Raw genomic sequence first — 18,945 nt, 5'->3', positions numbered from 1 at the left:
AATTTATATTTAAAACCTAGGGAATTGTGCCTAACAGTGGAAAAGATCCATGGCTTCTTGATGAGCCTCCTAGAGTTTACCCGCCAAGCCCATTTCCCGCCCCTGTTTCCATGCATTGTGAATATGAATACTGCAGTAGCTCACTATAAGTGAAACCATGTTTATTTTCAGAAAAGTTTTGATGCAGCCCTTTCACCCCCGGACAATAAACCAAGGAAGTGTCAAATCACAACAGGGTTTGTTTCTTTCCTGCATCAAACAAACAAAAACAAAACCCGCCCCCCCCAAAAAACCTTCCACCTTAACAGCTGCTGGAAAAAGCAACCTGAGAGTCAAATGGCTTATCAGTAGAAAATACTTCACCTTCCACCTTAACAGCTGTTGGAAAAAGCAACCTGAGAGTCAAATGGCTTATCAGTAGAAAATACTTCACGTACAATAGTTTATAGTTATTTTCCTTTCCAGACAGTCTACAAAGGCTAAGTATGTTGCACCAGCCTGATGGATTTCATCCTCCTACACATAGAGACACATTTGCTGCCTGGATACCTTCTCTTTGGCTAACCATGTTGGAACTATTAGATTTGTTATACTCTCACTTGCTGCTGGAACAGAACAGTTGTTATTGGCAGAAGGTAGAGAGATGCATTACAGCAGCTATGCTAGGCTGCTCTTATAGAGGTCAGGTGGTTGTTTAAAAAACCCTGAGCAAAACGCTGTACTTATTTCATATAACCACGAAATCTACAGGCCAAGGGCCAGTTCTCACAACCTACGTATATCTGGGGTATTTTCCCATGGTGTCTGGGAAAACCTACTGTCATTTGAACATACCAGCATGGGTGATGGTGGTTAATTGCATTGTTATCCCACCTTTTCCTCCAAGGAGCTCAAGGTGGCATATGTCGTTCTCCCTCTCCTCATTTAATCCCCCACAACAACCCTGTGAGGTGGGTTAGGCTGATAGGCATTGACTGGCACAAGGTCACTCAGGGAATGCCATGGTCATGTGGGTTTTTGAACCCTGGTCTCCCAAGCTCCTAGTCTAACACCACACTGGCTCTCAACAATTTAACATGTCTGCAACTGCTAGATAAATTAGGGAATTTGTGTCAATGAGTTTAAATGGTATGGGAGTTCAGATTCTAGGCTTTTAGCGCACTAAGAATACTTCTAGAAGACTGTGCCAACTGGCAGATTTATACAAGACATTTTGTACTCTTGTCTAGTGAGATACATGTGTCCTATGAAGTCAGTGGGGCTGAAATCTAGATAGCATGAAAAAAAACGAGGCAGGGTGCAGACAAGATAAGCAAGGCCTTTGACAGGAAACAGTAGCAAGCCAAGTCTTTGGCTCAGGCCAGAGATAAAGTTCAACACTAAAACCAGTCTATCAATGTTCAAGATGCTTTTTGCAGGTCTCGTTGCTAGTGATCTTTTATTCTTCTCCACTGGTCAGACAGCCATAAAATACCTGCCTGACATTCTGAAAACCACAAGCTCAGAACTCGCCGTCTGCTCAAGCACAGACTTTGAGAAAACAAGTTTGTATGTGCAGTGTTTCACCCCCTCTGAAATAAGGATTGCCTTCAAAATGTTGAAGAGGCAGCAATCAACACATTTTTGGTAGCTTTACATGGAAAAATCCAGTTATGTTAGTCATTTACTGGATTTTAGTTGCAATATAGAGATAACAGCCACTTTGGGACCCATATGGTGAAAAGTGGGGTACAATTTTTTTAAAATAAACATGCAGACTTTGGCTCTCAGCATAGCTTTCCCTGTCAAAGCTGCATTTTATATTTTAAATATGTCAATACTATGTTGGTACAGTAGCTGATTTTTGATATTGGACTTTTGTCTTCCTGCTTGTTTTAGCTTGTTAAGAGTGTTGCAATTTGATCAGAATCTTCCCATCACCCCACATACATGAGGAACAAATGAAACCCCACACCCTGAAACTATGGAATAGTTCTCACTTCCTACCAGTTAACATAGCAAGTTGTTTAACGAGATTACACAAGGAATGAAAAAGACAACAAATAAAGATTGTGCAACAGCAGGCAGCCTAGCATGTTTCTTATTTTTAAGATGTATAGATTGTTTCTCTCTCCAAAAGCTGCAGTCTCAAAAAAAGGAATTGATTTTGTATGTTAGGTAACTGCAATGAAGTCTGTGTTGTTATGTGCAGCGGGATCACATACAAAAGTATTAATAAATTGTATGCTTTAATAATACAAAAGCATTCTAAGATTACAAAAAGTATAAACTTAGACATTGTTCAACTTGAATGTGCTCAAGAAACTAAAAGCAGATATTCCATCAGTTTGTAAGAAAGGCAACAGAGATGTCATTGATTTAAAAACAAACAGAAAAATAAGGGGGAAATGTTATGTTCAAACCATCCATTTTATCCAATAGGGTAGAGAAAGAAGAAGAACTAGACATTACAAATTATGGGCTGTAAGTCTGGAGAACTTGACAATTTTTCTAAATGCCAAAAAGCAGATTGAAATACAAAGAGTGGATAGAACAAAGAGTGGTTAAAACTATTCAAGATGTCAGGAACAGATAACTATTTCATTAGTGGGTGCATCTAATTTTATGCCTACTTAACTTTGTTGGGAAGAGATTCATTCCTTCTGCTGTGAGGTTTCAAAATGCTATTTGTGCTTATTCGTGTTACATAGCTAAAATAAGTGGGATAATGCATGCAGTTTCTATTCCAACGTTAGGCAACTGATTTTGGGTGTCATGAAGGGACACCCAGATATTGTATTTTTATGGCAAGGTCATTCTGGGATTTTCTGCTTCAGGTGCCAAAATAACTTGGCTGGCCTTAGATGCTATGTACCTTGACGGGGTATGAATACACATCATTTGTTACTTTGCCTTAGGCAACAAAATGTCTTGGGCTGTCCCTCTACACAGACCTGAATGTATGTATTTTGATCATTTTAATTACAGCAGAATCCTGGCTTGACACAGTTCTATGACAGAATGAATCAGATTTCTTCCTTTTATACAACTGGAGCACAACAATCCATTAAGCATTCTATCAGTTAATATGGTACTTGTTTGTACTTAAGACCATTAACCTGAACTCTGGAAAACAAAACTGGGGTAGAAGAGATGAAGAAAATGCATTTCAAAGTGTTCCCACCCCGTGTCTATTTCTAGGATTGTTTGGATCTGCCGAATCTTATTTTGCAGAGCCGTAGTTAGGTGATCTTGTGGCCCTGGCAGAACCATCCAGCTTGTGCCCCCTAGCCATGGACAAATTACCTCTTCTTTCCGCCTCTCCTCCAACCCCACCCTCCACCCATTCAATTCACTCTCTGTTTAAAACCTTTTCTTATGAGGCAATAATCAAAATTTATATTTATGGACATATTTTAGCCGATTTTGCGTGCCCCCTCACTTGCACCCCCGGCGGGGGCCCACTTCACCACCCCCTAGCTATGGTCCTGCTACCGAGTACAGGAAATCAGAGTATCAAAGAAGGCTGGAAATCATATTATTGCCCACTTTAACTGGGGAGCGGCATCCATCTTTTTTTAAATTATTATTTTAAAAAACACCCTCTACTATATATTTTAAAAAGAAACTAAAAGGGAGAGCAACTGAACATGCTTGCTTTACCACCACCACCTCAAGCTTGTAATTGGCATGGTGTTATCAAGATGTCCCAGAGTTAAAACTCATACTGTAACCCATATGTCAATACTCAAAACTGTAATTTCACAAATGCTGCCGAGGGTTAGAATCAAAGGCATATTTTAGAAATCAACAAAAATAATGAAAATGTGCTTAAGAAGTCTGACAAGGTATATGTGTTTCAGTAGGAAACAAAGTTCAAGTACCGTATTTTTCGCTCTATAAGACGCACCAGACCACAAGACGCACCTAGTTTTTGGAGGAGGAAAATAAGAAAAAATATATTCTGAATCTCAGAAGCCAGAACAGCGCAGTGAAAGCAGCAATCCCTTTTGCTGTTCTGGCTTCTGGGATAGCTGCGCAGCCTGCATTCGCTCCATAAGACGCACACACATTTCCTCTTACTTTTTAGGAGGGAAAATCTGAGTCTTATAGAGCAAAAAATACGGTATTTGCCATCCAACATGAAACTCAGACTGTTTCAGAACATGCAAAGTTGTTGCCTTCCAACTGTTTACAGTTAACATTTAGTGTATTATGACTGATTGCTATATTACAATGAAACTGACTATACTATTTCATAATAGGGGGCACAGGATTCAGACTACCAAATCTAATTATCTCTAAATCTTGTGAATAAAATCTAATTCAAGCTTGTCAAGGCCATAAGACATTCCTGCTCCTGGCACAGACAGACAAATATTTCAACACTGGGATGCATAGGGACAATTTAATGCAATCCCTTGCATGGCATCCGATCAAGTCTCTTAACAGGATGAAACTCCTTGGATTTTGTATAGCCTTGGATTCTTAATTTTTAAAAGAGAAATGCTTCCTAGAAGTTTTGACTGGTATTGCTGGGCAAAACACATGCAGTCGTGGAACCATTCTTGGCTCAGTATGGTTGACCCAAACTAACACGAGACTAGTTTGACAGGTTTCTAAAAACCCAGAGACGAGGAAGGAGGAGCAGTAAAATACAGCCACAGCAAACAGCATGTTATGCATCCAATTTAATATATGGCTACAGTAAATAGAAATTAATAATGCACCCCAAAGCACTCAGTCATTGTGCCCCTGTATATGTCAGTGTCTCTATATACGACAAAGCAGTCTCTAACGCTATGGTGCACCTGTAGCAGCAACATCGGACACCTTCATCTGCACCACCTGCAATAAAACATGTCTCTCCTGTACTGGTCTCTACAGCCACAGCACGTGCATTAACTGTCTAACAGTTTGACTTTACCCCTGAAGACACACTCTTCCACTGTCTCCAGAGACAGACAGATGCCAACAAGTCTCTAATTCAGAGTCTCTATAGTCCTAGATCCAACTCACATATGCATGTTGATCGCTGTGTTATAATTTTCAGAGAAACACATTACTCGTCAGTCACCACACATTAACTTCTCATGCCACTGACCCTACCATGAGGGAAGATGAGCCCCTTGCTTCAGGCAGCATATTGAAGAAGTGGCAGAGCTTTGCCTGCCCACTCCCACTGGCCCACTGCTTGCTGCTATTCCTGCCCCCCTTCCAGCTCACCACCAAAGTAAAACCCATCCCAGCTGGATTCCTGTTTGATGCCTCAAGGCCAGATTCTGGCAGACTGCTCTTTCTTCTTACGCTGAAAAACTGTGGCTGCCAGATGGCTTCAATCTAAGAAGAGAAACCTAGATGTCTGCCCACTCAGCAGAGCTGCAGTAGCTGTACTGATGAATCACAGAGCCTTCCTATTCACTCTCTTCTCTTGTTCCTGCGACAGATATTCCATGCTGCTCTGAAATATGGCCACTTCCAGGTTCCAGAAGTCACAGCCAGGTTCCAGAAATCACTGATGTCACCATGGTTTTTGGTGGTTTACAAAGGGGTGGGGAAATGCAATGATATTTGTGGGTTAGGCACCCCACAAGCAACACAGAATGAATGCTCATTGTCACAAAGCCACCCTGTAAACAAATCAAAAGTAATGCTCAGTCCAACCACCATGTTAGCTTTGTGCAAACAAGTAAGAATGAACACTGGGTAAACAGGTCGCCTGGAAGAGCCCTGAAAGTTTTAGTTTTGCTGCAAACATGGATCCTTCTAGCAGTGGGCAGAGTTGTGCTTTTGAACTAGGACAACTACAGTGGTACCTCGGGTTAATTGCTTAATTTGTTCTGGAGGTCTGTACTTAACCTGAAACTGTTCTTAACCTGAAGCACCACTTTAGCTAATGGGGCCTCCTGCTGCCACCACGCCGCCACTGCGCAATTTCTGTTCTCATCCTGAAGCAAAGTTCTTAACCTGAAGCACTATTTCTGGGTTAGCGGAGTCTGTAACCTGAAGCGTACGTAAACCGAGGTACCACTGTACTTCCTTGGGGCAATGGCGACCAGTGCATTGCAGCTTGCCTCTCCTAGCACATTTAACTAGCATAGCACCATTGGCAGCTGATAAGAAGCTGCTCTTTTGTCCCGGTAAAGTAAAATGTTTCTCTCTCTTTTTCCTTTTTCTTTTTTGTTAAAATAGAGAATGGGAAAGTTCCGTAGAAGCAGCCACGATTCATGGGCTTTCCTGCCACCCTTCCTCTTCCTCTCTTTCTCTTCTTTCTGAACTGAAAGGACTCTCAGAGTCATTGTAATGAAAGCTTAACCTCCTCTGCCTCCAACCGCACCTCCTTTAAGTTAAGTGATGCTGAATTTCACAATATGAAGCTGATAGAATTAGGCAGGGGCTTGGCACACTACAGTGCCCCCTTCCAGACAAAAAACCCCCACACTCTACCACCTCTCAAATAGCTCTTAGAATAAAAATCCACATCATTGCCTGCTTTCTTTGTATAGGCCAAAAGTTTGTTTCTCTGCTTTTTGTTCATTTATTTTTGTTTAAAAAAAACCATTTGGACACAACCCCATGATTTTTTCTTTATGTCTGAATCAGGTCATTAATTGATTCTAGAGATGAGAGTTTCTGGTCTAACCACCAGACACAACACCTTTAATTCATGTATTTACAATATTTCTTGGAGCACGCCTGCCCTAAGCTTTAGGAGACTTCCAAAAATATCCTATATACTATGTGGGCTATTCCAGCTAGTATTAGAAACAGAATACAAGGCCACCTTTTATTTTTATTTTTTTTGGGAACTGGACAATATTTCCGTCTCATTATACAGATCCTTCTTCATTCATACAGGTATCTTACCATTTCACCCAATGAGACTCGCGTACCAAGACTGACAGCATACTGTATGCAAATATGGCCATTCAAATTATTCAACCATGTGGTGGAACACCAACGATACCGTTGCCTGCATAGTTTTCAACTTATTCAGATTGTGTGAAACTGATATTACCCAGTGAGTCATCCATAAGAATTTCACAAATAGGCCTCAAAAACTCCACGTGAGGATACAACCTTGGGGAGGAAGTGAGCAAAAGGGCATGTATAAAAATGACTCAGCAGCAGCCATGACATACTGTAACAAAGGATAAGACTTTATGTTTTGAAAACAATATTCATGGAGAGTGTTCCATTCCGAGTTCATAATTATGCAAAGGCTGAAATTACTATTAGAATTGTGGCTACAAACATACCACAGGAAAGCCTCTTACCACAATGTAAAACACATCATGCACAAATACAAAACCATTCCAGAAATAGAAACCTTCTAGTATTTGGAGCCAGCAAGAGAAAAATTCTGAATTTCTACTATCAGTGATCGAAATAGGTTAGGATGTTATTCCACTACTTTTCTAGGAAGCCTATAACCAACCCTCTTATTTTCAGGGGAACATAAATGATCTTCAAATATCTAAAGGGCTGTCACATGAAAGATGGAGGAAGCTCCTGTTCCGGAGGGTAGTGCCTGAACCATTGGATTCAAGTTACTAGAAAGGAGATTCTGACTAAACATCAGGAAAAACTTTCTGACAGTAAGAGCCGTTCGACACTGGAACAAACTTCCACAAGAGGTGCTGGACTCTCCTTCCTTGAAAGTTTTTAAGAAGAGGTTGGATGGCCATCTGTCATGTAGGATCTAGCTGAGATTCCTGCATTGCAGAGGGTTGGACTAGATGACCCGTGGGCTCCCCTCCAGCTCTACAATTCTCTGGTTCTATGAGCCTATAACCAACCCACTTATTTTCAGTTCTACATAAGTCTGTCCTAACCACTTCCTTTGTCTTCCACCTTCAAAGTGGGATTGTGTTCATCTTATTTTCCTCCACCCACTTCAGAGACCGCTTACTAAATATCTGCAGCGGTACCTCGGGTTACAGACGCTTCAGGTTACAGACTCCGCTAACCCAGAAATATTACCTCGGGTTAAGAACTTTGCTTCAGGATGAGAACAGAAATTGTGCAGTGGCGGCAGCGGGAGGCCCCATTAGCGAAAGTGGTGCTTCAGGTTAAGAACAGTTTCAGGTTAAGAACGGACCTCCAGAATGAATTAAGTTCTTAACCTAGTAATAGGGTTGTCAAATTTGCAGATGACACAACCGTGATTGGGCTCATCCCTGAAAGGGAGGGTGAAACGGATTATAGAGATGAGGTGGAGCGGCTGACAGAGTGGTGCAGAGCTAACAACTTGCTCATAAATACAAGGAAGACAAAGGAGCTTGTGGTGGACTTCAGGAGACAGAAGAGCAACATCCAGCCACTTTTGATTGATGGGGTCTGTGTGGAGAGGGTAACAACGTTCAGATTTTTGGGGATTGAATTACAAGAGGATCTGTCCTGGAGTGTCAACACAAGGGGGCTTGTGAAGAAGGCGCAGCAGAGACTGTACTTTTTGAGAATTCTAAGGAAAAACCATCTTCCGCAGAAACTGCTGCTTGCCTTCTATCACTGTGCCATTGAGAGCGTGCTCACTTATGGCTTATGTGTGTGGTACGGAAGCTGTACTACCCAGGACAGGATGGGGTTGTGCAGAGTTGTTAAGGCAGCAGAGAGCATTGTTGGCTGCCCACTCTCCACCTTAGAGCAGATTTATGCCACAAGGTGCCATAGGAAGGCACTGGACATAGTAAAAGATCCATCGCATCCTGGTCACTGTCTCTTCGAGCTCCTGCCGTCGGGACGGAGATACAGGACGATGAAGACAAGAACGAGCCGTCTTAAGAACAGCTTCTTCTCCAGAGCGATCTCGGCCCTGAATGGGAAGCCTGGACTTTGAAAGTCATCTAATCTTCCTTGCTGTACTATACTGTATTGTTTTAATTAGTGTTTTTATGGAGCAGTCAAGTAATTTCGTTGTCCCTGAGAGGGGGCAATGACAATAAAGATATTATTATTATTATTATTATTATTATTATTAAAGGTAAAGGGACCCCGACCATTAGGTCCAGTCGTGGCCGACTCTGGGGTTGCAGTGCTCATCTCGCTTTATTGGCTGAGGCAGCCGGCGAACAGCTTCCGGGTCATGTGGCCAGCATGACTAAGCCGCTTCTGGCAACCAGAGCAGCGCATGGAAACACCGTTTACCTTCCCTCCGGAGTGGTACCTATTTATCTACTTGCACTTTTACGTGCTTTCGAACTGCTAGGTTGGCAGGAGCAGGGACCAAGCAATGGGAGCTCACCCCGTCGCAGGGATTCAAACCGCTGACCTTCTGATCGGCAAGTCCTAGGCTCTGTGGTTTAACCCACAGCGCCACCCACGTCCCTTTCCCAAGGTACCACTGTACTAATAGCCACCATAAAAAGCCAAGCAATCTCTTTCTATCTCTGTTGCACACAAAATTTTCAGCATGTTTCTGGGCAGATCATTTCCGGGGGGGGGGGGTCAACCACGTGCTATTTTGGGCCCACCTTATTTTTTCCTTCTGAAAAAACCAGCTAGGGTTTATAGAGCAACTTTAGAAGGGAAGCACTTCACTGTACTCACCAATCGGCACTCATGATTATATTCTGCCTATACTGTATTAAAGTTCATTGTTAATATAGTCATGAGTTGGGGAGAGTTGTATTCTCCCCACCCCCCTTTGCATACAGAGCTGAAGTATACCAGGTGAAAATTGTTCCCTCCCTTTGCTAAGGAAAATACAATACATACTTGCTAAAAGAGCAGGCCTCCAGGAAAGATTTTCAACTGAGCTCTTAAACTTCTGTTTCACTCAGTGCCAATGAACCACAAGTTTAAAGTACTGTGCAATAATAGCTGTATAGACATATGACAAGAATATGCCTCCCCCAAGGTAAATATCTGTTATTTCCAATGCATCCAAATGTTTAACGTTCTAAAAGCATTGCACTATGTTTAGCTACTGACTTATACAGCTAATCTGATGATCCCATAGAGTAGGCAAGTGCTTATGCTACATCTCTAATACATGGGTAAATAATAGTCATGGGACAGAAGTATTCAAAGAAGATACTATGTTTGAATGATTTATGTAGCTGTTGATATGTTTATTCACTCAGAAGCTTTGTTTTGTTACGATTTAGTAATCTTGCTCCACTTCATTTTATTTTTACATAGTTATGTAAATATTTAAGATTCAGTATTATTCTTTATAGTTACGGATGCTGCAGAGTTTTGTAATTAAATTTGTCATACGTAGGAAGAAAGCAAAAAAAAAAAAAAAAGGAATGTCACTCAGATTGCTTTTTTCAATTTAACTTTGTAAACGTTCTTCTTATGCTGTTCTTCGGTTGTTCAAGTACAGTATTATCGCTTGTTTGCAATTACACCCAGGGTTATTACAGCACCTTATCTTTTGACCAGTAACTTAGTGGTGCTATAAAAATATGCCGCCTTTATATTAAACGTTTACCAGGAAGAACACTTCAGCCTAACCTTCACTAATTCACACATGACCATTTTAATTTAAATTCTTGTTATATAACCAAACCTTCACATTCTTTGGCATAAGTTAAGGCTCTGATATTCCGAGTTAAATCCCCAGTTCATCTTTCTTAATTTAATCCAGAATGCTCATCTCAAGTATAAACAGTCAAACAACTCTGGATGAAGTAAGCCAACAATTTGTTCCCAGTTTGGGGCATTTCAGGCATCTAAACTGGGTGGATACTATCTGGACTCCTGGGAGCTGATATTAGGGATGGAACTCTAAAAAGGTTAGCATTCCCTGATCTAGTGATATTGTAGAAGTTTAGGCTGAACAAGACCACCATTAATGCCAAAGGGATCTCGCCTCCGTGTATCTATTGCCAAAACTGAGGTCACATCTGACTCCACTAGGAAGCTGTGGTGAATCAGGAGGATAAAGGCACCACAAAATTTCAAGGAGGACTGAACTCAGGTTATCATACACCTGTAATGATTGGGATGTGAGAATAAAACTAATGGGGAGGCAACACATGAAACCTACAAGCACTTATATAAGAAATAACACTATTTAAGAAATGCCCAAAACTATACGACATGACTCGAGAAGGACATAAATGCTTAACTCAGATATGTACCATTACGCACACCTGACGCTGCACAAACTAGAATATTACAGTCCTTTGCTCACCTCGGATTTTTCCTCTGTCTCTCGTACTATCCAAACCCAGGGCTATGTAACAAAGCTGAATGTTGGAAGTGCTTCATACATCACATACGTAAATTATAGGGTGATATTTACTTCAGTTTTACTCAGGAGTAGACCCGCTGAAATTAATGAACGTGAATAAGTTAGGTCCGGTGCTTCTTTCCCTAGAAAAATAGGTGCTGGTACTCACCATGAAGTTGTTATAGTGAGTGCCACACTTTTTAGGGTGGGTTTTTTAAAAAAACCAACAAATTTATTTCTAGACTTTTAGGGGAGGTCTTTATTCTTCTTTCTTTTGCTGGAAACTTATCTGTTACAGATCTGCTGGTGAACATGTGCATTTCAGACCAGTGATGCCAATAAGTACAATATTATTATTTTTAAAAGATACAAATTTGATTTGTTTTGCTTTCTATAGATCGTTATAACAACGTGACAAATAAAGCATCTCTGTTGGCACGTGAACCCGCTTATCAGCATTTAGCCTTTTAGTACATAGAATACTTAATATTTTGCAATACACGCTGCCGCTTCTCAGTGAGCAACACATAGTATAACCAACAACCACTAACTCAATAATCTTGCTTGGTTCAGAGACACAGAGATGCCACAAACAGAAATGTCTATGAGGTAAGCAGTAAGAAATGTTCCTGAAATTTGGACAGAATGAATCCAGTCCTCCTGGGTCCCGCAAATGCTAGAAGCCTTTCAAGCCTGCTGTCCTTTTCCATTTGAATAAGCTTAGGTAGGATCTTAACTGCGTTTGCCCTCAAAAATGAAGTTCTAATTCTGTTTTGGTTTAGCAGCATACAGGCAACTAGATTATTCTTCACTGTACAACTCTGTTAGCTGGCTTACTTAATGAGATTTACAGGTTATTGTTTGTACTTTTTTAAAAAAATTAGCATTATGCTATAATTAACATTAACAAAAACCCTAATATATCATAACAGATTAAACACACACAATACTTAAATTCCAGAAGATAACCTATCATACTGCATGATGATTCTACATTTGATATATGAAAGGTGCATTATAATATACCGTATTTTTCGCTCTATAGGACGCACCCGAGCATAGGATGCACCTAGTTTTAGAGGGGGAGAACAAGGGAAAAAAATTCTCTCCCTCTCTGTGCAGCGCCCCTTCAGAGAAGCGGCAGGAGAAAGCGCCATTTCTCCTCCCACTTCCCTGAAGGGGTGCTGTGCAAAGAGGGAAAGCTGCGCAGCACCTCTCCAACAAAGAGAAACCAGGAGAGTCTCGCTCTCCTGGCTTCAGCGAAAGCAATGCGAAGCCTCCGGAGCACAGCGGGAGCTCCCGCTGCGCTCCGGAGGCTTCAGGCGGCGATCCCTGAAGCCAGGAGAGTCTTGCTCTCCAGGCTTCAGTGAAAGCAACGCGAAGCCTCTAGAGCACAGCGGGAGTGCTGCGCTTCAGAGGCTTTCCTTTCCTTTCGCTGAAGCCATGGAGCCTGCATTCGCTCCATAAGACGCATGCATATTTCCCCTTAATTTTTGGAGGGGGAAAAGCATGTCTTATAGAGCGAAAAATACGGTAACTCTTATATGCCCGATGCTTTCCATCACTGGAGTGCTACACTTTTTAACAACAACAAAAGAAGGGCCAGTACTGCATACCCTTGAGTACCCCCTGGGAAAAAGCACTGGTTAGGTCCATTAATTTTAATGGGTCTACTCTGAATAAAATTCAAGAGGTACTGATTGCCAGAAACTTGGATAGCTTTAAAAAGGGATTAGACGTATTCAGGGAGGATGAGGTTATCCATAGTTTGTGGTCATGATGACTGTGTGCTACCCTTCACTGTCAGAAGCCTATGCCTCCGTATGCTGGTTGCTGGGACTCTCAAGAGGGGAAGTTGCTGTTGCACTTATGTTCTGCTTGCTGATTTCCCAGAAGCATCTGGGTGGTAACTATGGGAACAACGCACAGGGTTAAATGACCCTTGTGCCTGAACCAGATGTTTGTAGGCATTAAATACTATTGTGTGTAAGTAAATATACCTAAGCAAGGGTATAATATCTATTTCCATTTTTACAGTCCATAGATAGATCCATTTTTCAATCTATAAAAAAGAGAATTTCTACAAAGCAGATTTATGTAAGAATTTCTACTGTGAGTTTTCTTTCCAGAACTACACAATACCAGTGTTTCCAAATCTATGGTTTCGATATTTATACAAGTCTCAATTTTAAAACATAACAAGGCATTGAAACTTCCAAACTGTGCGTCACAGGAAGAATTAAAGAGTTTGAAATGTACTGTTTAGCTCTACCCATGCTACTGCAAGTATTTTTAGCAAGAGTTTCACATTGCACCCTATAATATTCTCAGCTGACCTTAAAGCACATTTACTTCCTACAGAAGCAGAGATTCATACTCAACCCCCACCCACCGTGCAGAAAACATGTCCCAATAAAATAATTATACACGATTTTCAGTAGTTCAAAATCTAGGCATTCTCCCAAATGACTAAACACATACTTACTGAATTTCAGTGTTTATATAGTTCCAATCCTAATGCTGGAAAAGGCAGCAATTGGTGTAGAAGTTCTCAATCTCCCCTCCAGGGGTTGAGAATATACATTAGCTGTTTGCCACCCAACTCTCCAAACTTAACTACCTGCTCAGGTAGCATTTAGAAAGGAGTCCTGCCTTTAGCCTCTACGCTGAAACTCACAGCTGCACTGAAGACTCTTTGAAGCCGAAAATAACTGGTTCTGAACACCATTATGAACAGCCCGCTACAAATATACTTGCAAACACTAGTTTAAGAAAACAATGTTTGTCTCATAAGAAACGTTCAACTTAAATTCCAAAGTCTAATGTTCCTTTATATGCTTAAATGCACTTATGAAAAGTGCACTGTGTACAGTACTGTGAACTGATATTGGTTAACACTCTCCTAAAAACTCTCAGCACCCTTTACAAACTACAGTTCATAGGATTAATTGGGGGTAGCCATAACTGTTAGAGGTGTATAAGAATGTTTAAAAGTATGGTTTGGATGTGGTGTTACTCTAAAATGGGTATTTCGTATGTAACTGTCCCTCCCTCCAATTTAAATCATGATTTAAAGCTGAACACCAGACAGGTTTGTGACATGCTTGAAAGCTCCAATTAAGAGAAACAGACATGTCATTTTCTTACATGACTTCTCATACATACATCATGATGCTGTGCAAATTCTAATTAAGTTAATGGGAGCTGTGATAGTGTTTTTGTTTCTCTAGGACCAGGACAAAGAATCTTCTCAGGAGGTAGTGTCCCTTGGGTAATGGTGCTTTCATTGATAGTATGATCTGTCAATAACTGAAGGTAACTGTCTCATGTTGGGACTAGTCCACTGCTGATTATATATTTATTTGCCTTAGTCCGGGTTGTGCAAACAATCTTTGCACAAATCATTAATTGTTAATTGTAGTGCATTGTTGTTGTTGTTCTGCATTTGATAGCAGCTACCAGACATTGTTTGCTGTAATTATAAATCAGCTTAACTAATGAAGAAAATAATATTTATTTGTGAGTCTGATGTCGAGCTCATCATAATGTCTGTTAGTTCTTACTCCAAGAACTGTAAGAGATACCAAAATGATAACAGCAGTTCTCAAATTGAGCTACCATTCCACCATTAATTTCACTGCCGATTACTACATATCCCTGTTGCTCATTTTGGACTAGAGTTCATGCTTGTAGTTTTAAGGAATATCTTGCACAACTGTTTCCTTTTAAGCTATCTGATCTCAGTTTCAGTTTATTACATATCCTAGTGACTATAGCTGAAGATGAGCTCATGTCACCTTCCAGCAGGAAAACAACCACTGTAGACTGTAGAGGCAGTGTGGTTTATTGTTGCTTTGCTGCAGTATACTTTTGTTTTTAGGAAGCTAATCAATACCTTTGCAAACCTAAAAGGAACCGGGTACACAAACAGTAAATCACAAAATGTTTATTAATTGAACTCAGCTTTACTATTTATGAATGGAATGATTTAAGTTTCATTAGGCCACTGTGACAAGTGCCACAATGTTGGCCACAGGATTCATGAAGATATACAATGTTTGTGTGGTAGTGGAAGGGGTATCATAAGATTTCTTGACAAGGGAAAACTCCTATAACTTTATTTAAAGGAATCCAGGGAAACCTTGCAAATAATCAGGTGAAAGTCAATCATCCACCCCCAATCCATTCATCTGAGTCTCTCCTCCACCCCCTACTCCTGAAGATCTCCATTTCTCTTCAAGTCCTAGAAGACATGACACAGCAGGAAGGAGGGGCAATTGCCATTACTGCCAAGCTATAGGCTGGCATCAGTGGTAGCTGCTTCCTTTCTATTCTTCATACTTAAAGCTCCAGGTGCGGGGAGAGAGACTCTGGACCCAAGGGCAACATCTATATCATGACAGAGTCCAAGCTTGGTTTCCCCTCACTCTCCTGCCTACACACACACAGAAGGTGGAGAAAAGAGATAAATCAGCCAGCCAGCCAATCACAGCTGAGGAAACAGAATTTATCTCTCTTTGGGATGTGGGACAACAGAAAACACAAGGGACAGTTCTACAGCATTTGCAGCAGAGTTAGAAGGATGTGCTTTTTCCTAGGTAAAGGTAAAGGTACCCTTGCCCGTACGGGCCAGTTGTGTCCGACTCTAGGGTTGTGTGCTCATCTCGCTCTATAGGCCGTGAGCCGGCGCCGTCCGAAGACACTTCCGGGTCACGTGGCCAGCGTGACGAAGCTGCAGCTGGCGAGCTAGCACCAGTGCAGCACACGGAAACGCCGTTTACCTTCCTGCTATAAAGCGGTACCTATTTATCTACTTGCACTTAGGGGTGCTTTCGAACTGCTAGGTGGGCAGGAGCTGGGACCGAACGACGGGAGCTCACCCCGCCGCGAGGATTCGAACTGCCAACCATACAATCAGCAAGTCCTAGGCACTGAGGTTTTACCCACATCGTCACCCGCTTTTTCCTAGTCTGCTCCTATTAGAGCAGGGCTTCCTAAAGTGGTTGATATTGACCCCCTAGTGTCAATGGGTCTGTGCAGGAGTGAATAAAGACCTAGAGACTGAAAGGGAGAGGTGGTCGGCTGGAGCCTTCCCTACCTGGCCTTGCTCCACCCCCCAGCCAGCAGCTGATTGGCTAGCCAGGGAGGGGCGGAGCGATGGCCAGCAAACAAAAAGGGGGGTGGCACCCAGGCTTGGGAAGCCCGCGCCGGGCCGCAAACCCCGTCCACCGCTTTAATGGGTGAGTGGTAATTACAGGACACAGTTCAAAAAATAATAATAACTGGGAACTATGAGCCTTGGAAACAAAAGGCATAGAGTATACCTCCATTGCCAGTGAGGAATGGAGGGTATTTCTTGACTTAATTTCATTTACATTTGGGTTAGTGTCGATGACAGCTTTATAAGCTTATCAAGGGGCCAATGAACTCATGAGGTTTGGGAAACCCTTTGCTAAAGAGGAATGAACACAATGCATGTGACCTCTTCCACCACTACCAGGATGCTTTTCAGAATGGGCCACACCAAGACCCAGGAAGGCTGATGGAGGGAACATCCCATTCACTGCCTCCAGAGGAGTCAGGGAGTTTGTCTGCAGAATCGTTGCTTTGCCTTTACAGCTGAGAGAGCCAACCTTCAGAACAGGAACCTGCACAATAGTCTCTCTTGCACCTGCAGATAACCTCTTACACATATCATCCGATCGATCAACAAAATGGTTATTTGCAGCGCTGGTTTTGATTCGTAGAGTTTTCAGGTTGCTGCAGGCTTAGTAATGCTGATTTCACAACAGTGTTTACCATTCTTAAACTAACATTCTTGGCAACTGCATTCACACGCATATTGCCCTTCTCAAATGGCCTCAAAGACCAAGGGTAAAGGTTTCTCTGAATCCTTACATTCTTGCCTTGTTGATTACTGCCCTACCTACTTCTCCACAACCTGTAACCACTAGCACAGGTTAACAGCCCAGGAAACACTTCCTGTATGCTGTATTTACCTTAGCAACACTTGTTAACGACAAAATTCTTGGCAACGTTTTAAGGACTTTGTCTTCAGTGAAACTCCTGGCTGTATAGTAAAGCAAGCTCTGGCAGTTCCAAGATTATAGAAAGCAATGAATAATTTGTTCAAGACCTAACATTTATATTATCTCGTGAAACAGACTATAATAATAGCAATTATACATAGCCTGAACACACTGTACTTAGCTTTCCTTTTCATGAGAATAGTTTCTGATACTGCACACACTAAGACTTCTCAAACCTATTCTAATAGTGAGAAAGACTGCCCTCAGGAATAATGAAATTATTCTTTATTATTGCCATTATTATATGGTACTCTCAACACTCTCAAATGCTTCATATATATTGTTTTCAGTAATTCATACATCAGCTTTTATGGCAGGGCACTGTTATCAACCTGATATTACAGACGGGTCACTGTGGCCAAGATTTAGTAGCTTAACACAACCTTTGATCAATGAACTGCTTAGGAAAAATGGGATCAAGGACTTCTAAGTTCACAACACATAATCTTAGTCACTTTAACAAGGCTGGGCAGATCAGAACCTTCTGGTAGATCTCTGGGTAACCTGCAGTGGCTCACCAGGGATTTCTGTGAACAATTGTTTAACAATGTCATTTTTTTAAAAAATATGCTTCCTCCTCATCTTGAATTAAGTAGCTGAAGAGAAGAAAGCTTGGGGTAACAGTGGAGTTTTTTCATGAAAGGACTACAAGTTCAGTTCAGGTGCTGAAAAGTTCCTAGGCTCCGCATATGCTCAGAAGCACCCAGTTCTTTTATTCTAAATCTATGTCCTTTGCACCTGGTTGTTAAATCTTGGGGGTGGGGTGTTGTTTAGTAAAAACAAGCAAAGTAGATATATGACAAGCCTGTAGTCTGCCCAACTCTGCACTACACAATATTACCTCTGTTAGTAATGTATCACACAACATTTTAGCAGAATAACCACAGGCAACACAGTATGTCCCTTGGGTTCAGCTCTCCAGTTAGGAGATTTCAAGATCTGAATGCTAGACCAAAGGTGGGTACATGCATGCATAGCAAACACACAGAGACAGTACCCTTCTGGTAATTACAAGCTTATAGTGAAGGCTTCCATTTTTACTTTCACATTTAACAACTGTTGAACATTCGACTTTGCATCTTCAAGCGATGCAGCCATTAATTAGTAAAGCAGCTTGGCACATTTTAAATGTCAGCAAATACTTAAAAACAAAATGTACCAAGGTAGTTGCTCCAGAAAAATGGACGCAAATTAAATCCCAGCTTTTAGAGGCTTGAAGATCTAAAGAAGCCTGACAGCTTCCACGCTGAACATGCAAAGGAAACATTATATAAAATCCCTATATACATGAACAGCAGCACCACAGAAGTCACATTTGAATATTCTTAAAAGTCAACTGATAAAAACACAGGATACTTACTTGACAGTAACTCGATTAGATAGATCTTGAAGGTCACCAGGATGAAAAAGCTGAGCTTCTTTTAATCCAAGATTTTCACAAGCTTTCAAAAACACATTTATATTATCCTGTGAAGAGAAGTGGAAAGCAATTGCTTAGTTGAGCAACGTGAAGGAAAGGATTGCAAGCTGCTTAGCCGAAGTTTCAAAGTCCAGTATGCGGAGAAACAGAATGCCAATCTTCTGGATCATAAATGCTAGCAATATTTCATATGAATCCTCTGGTTAAGCAATGGTCTCTGTGACTGACAGACCACGTTAAAGATTACCAGGTACAAAAGCAAAAATGCTCAGCCA

The 18,945-nt window shown here is 41.4% G+C and overlaps 1 protein-coding gene and 1 long non-coding RNA gene across 45 annotated transcripts in view; one reads left to right on the top strand and one right to left on the bottom strand.

The window, feature by feature from the left end:
* The window catches only part of LMO7 (LIM domain 7), a 154,879-nt gene that overhangs the window by 61,748 nt on the left and 74,186 nt on the right, over window positions 1–18,945 (bottom strand). For all 44 annotated transcript variants that reach the window (XM_083610384.1, XM_083610366.1, XM_083610370.1 and 41 more), the window contains one exon: window positions 18,611–18,717. In XM_083610384.1, the coding sequence (XP_083466510.1) occupies window positions 18,611–18,717 (107 nt within the window). The remainder of the gene's footprint in view (window positions 1–18,610; window positions 18,718–18,945) is intronic.
* On the top strand, window positions 10,241–18,935 carry LOC310761392. Its single transcript, XR_014547461.1, has 2 exons — window positions 10,241–15,759; window positions 16,131–18,935. It is a non-coding gene; the product is annotated as an uncharacterized lncRNA (long non-coding RNA).

Source organism: Podarcis filfolensis (genome assembly GCF_964270895.1).
Source record: "Podarcis filfolensis genome assembly, chromosome: 4".
Classification (NCBI taxonomy): Eukaryota; Metazoa; Chordata; class Lepidosauria; order Squamata; family Lacertidae; genus Podarcis; species Podarcis filfolensis.
The sequence above is the reverse complement of the archived record's forward strand: the minus strand, read 5'-3'. Positions and strand labels throughout refer to the sequence as shown.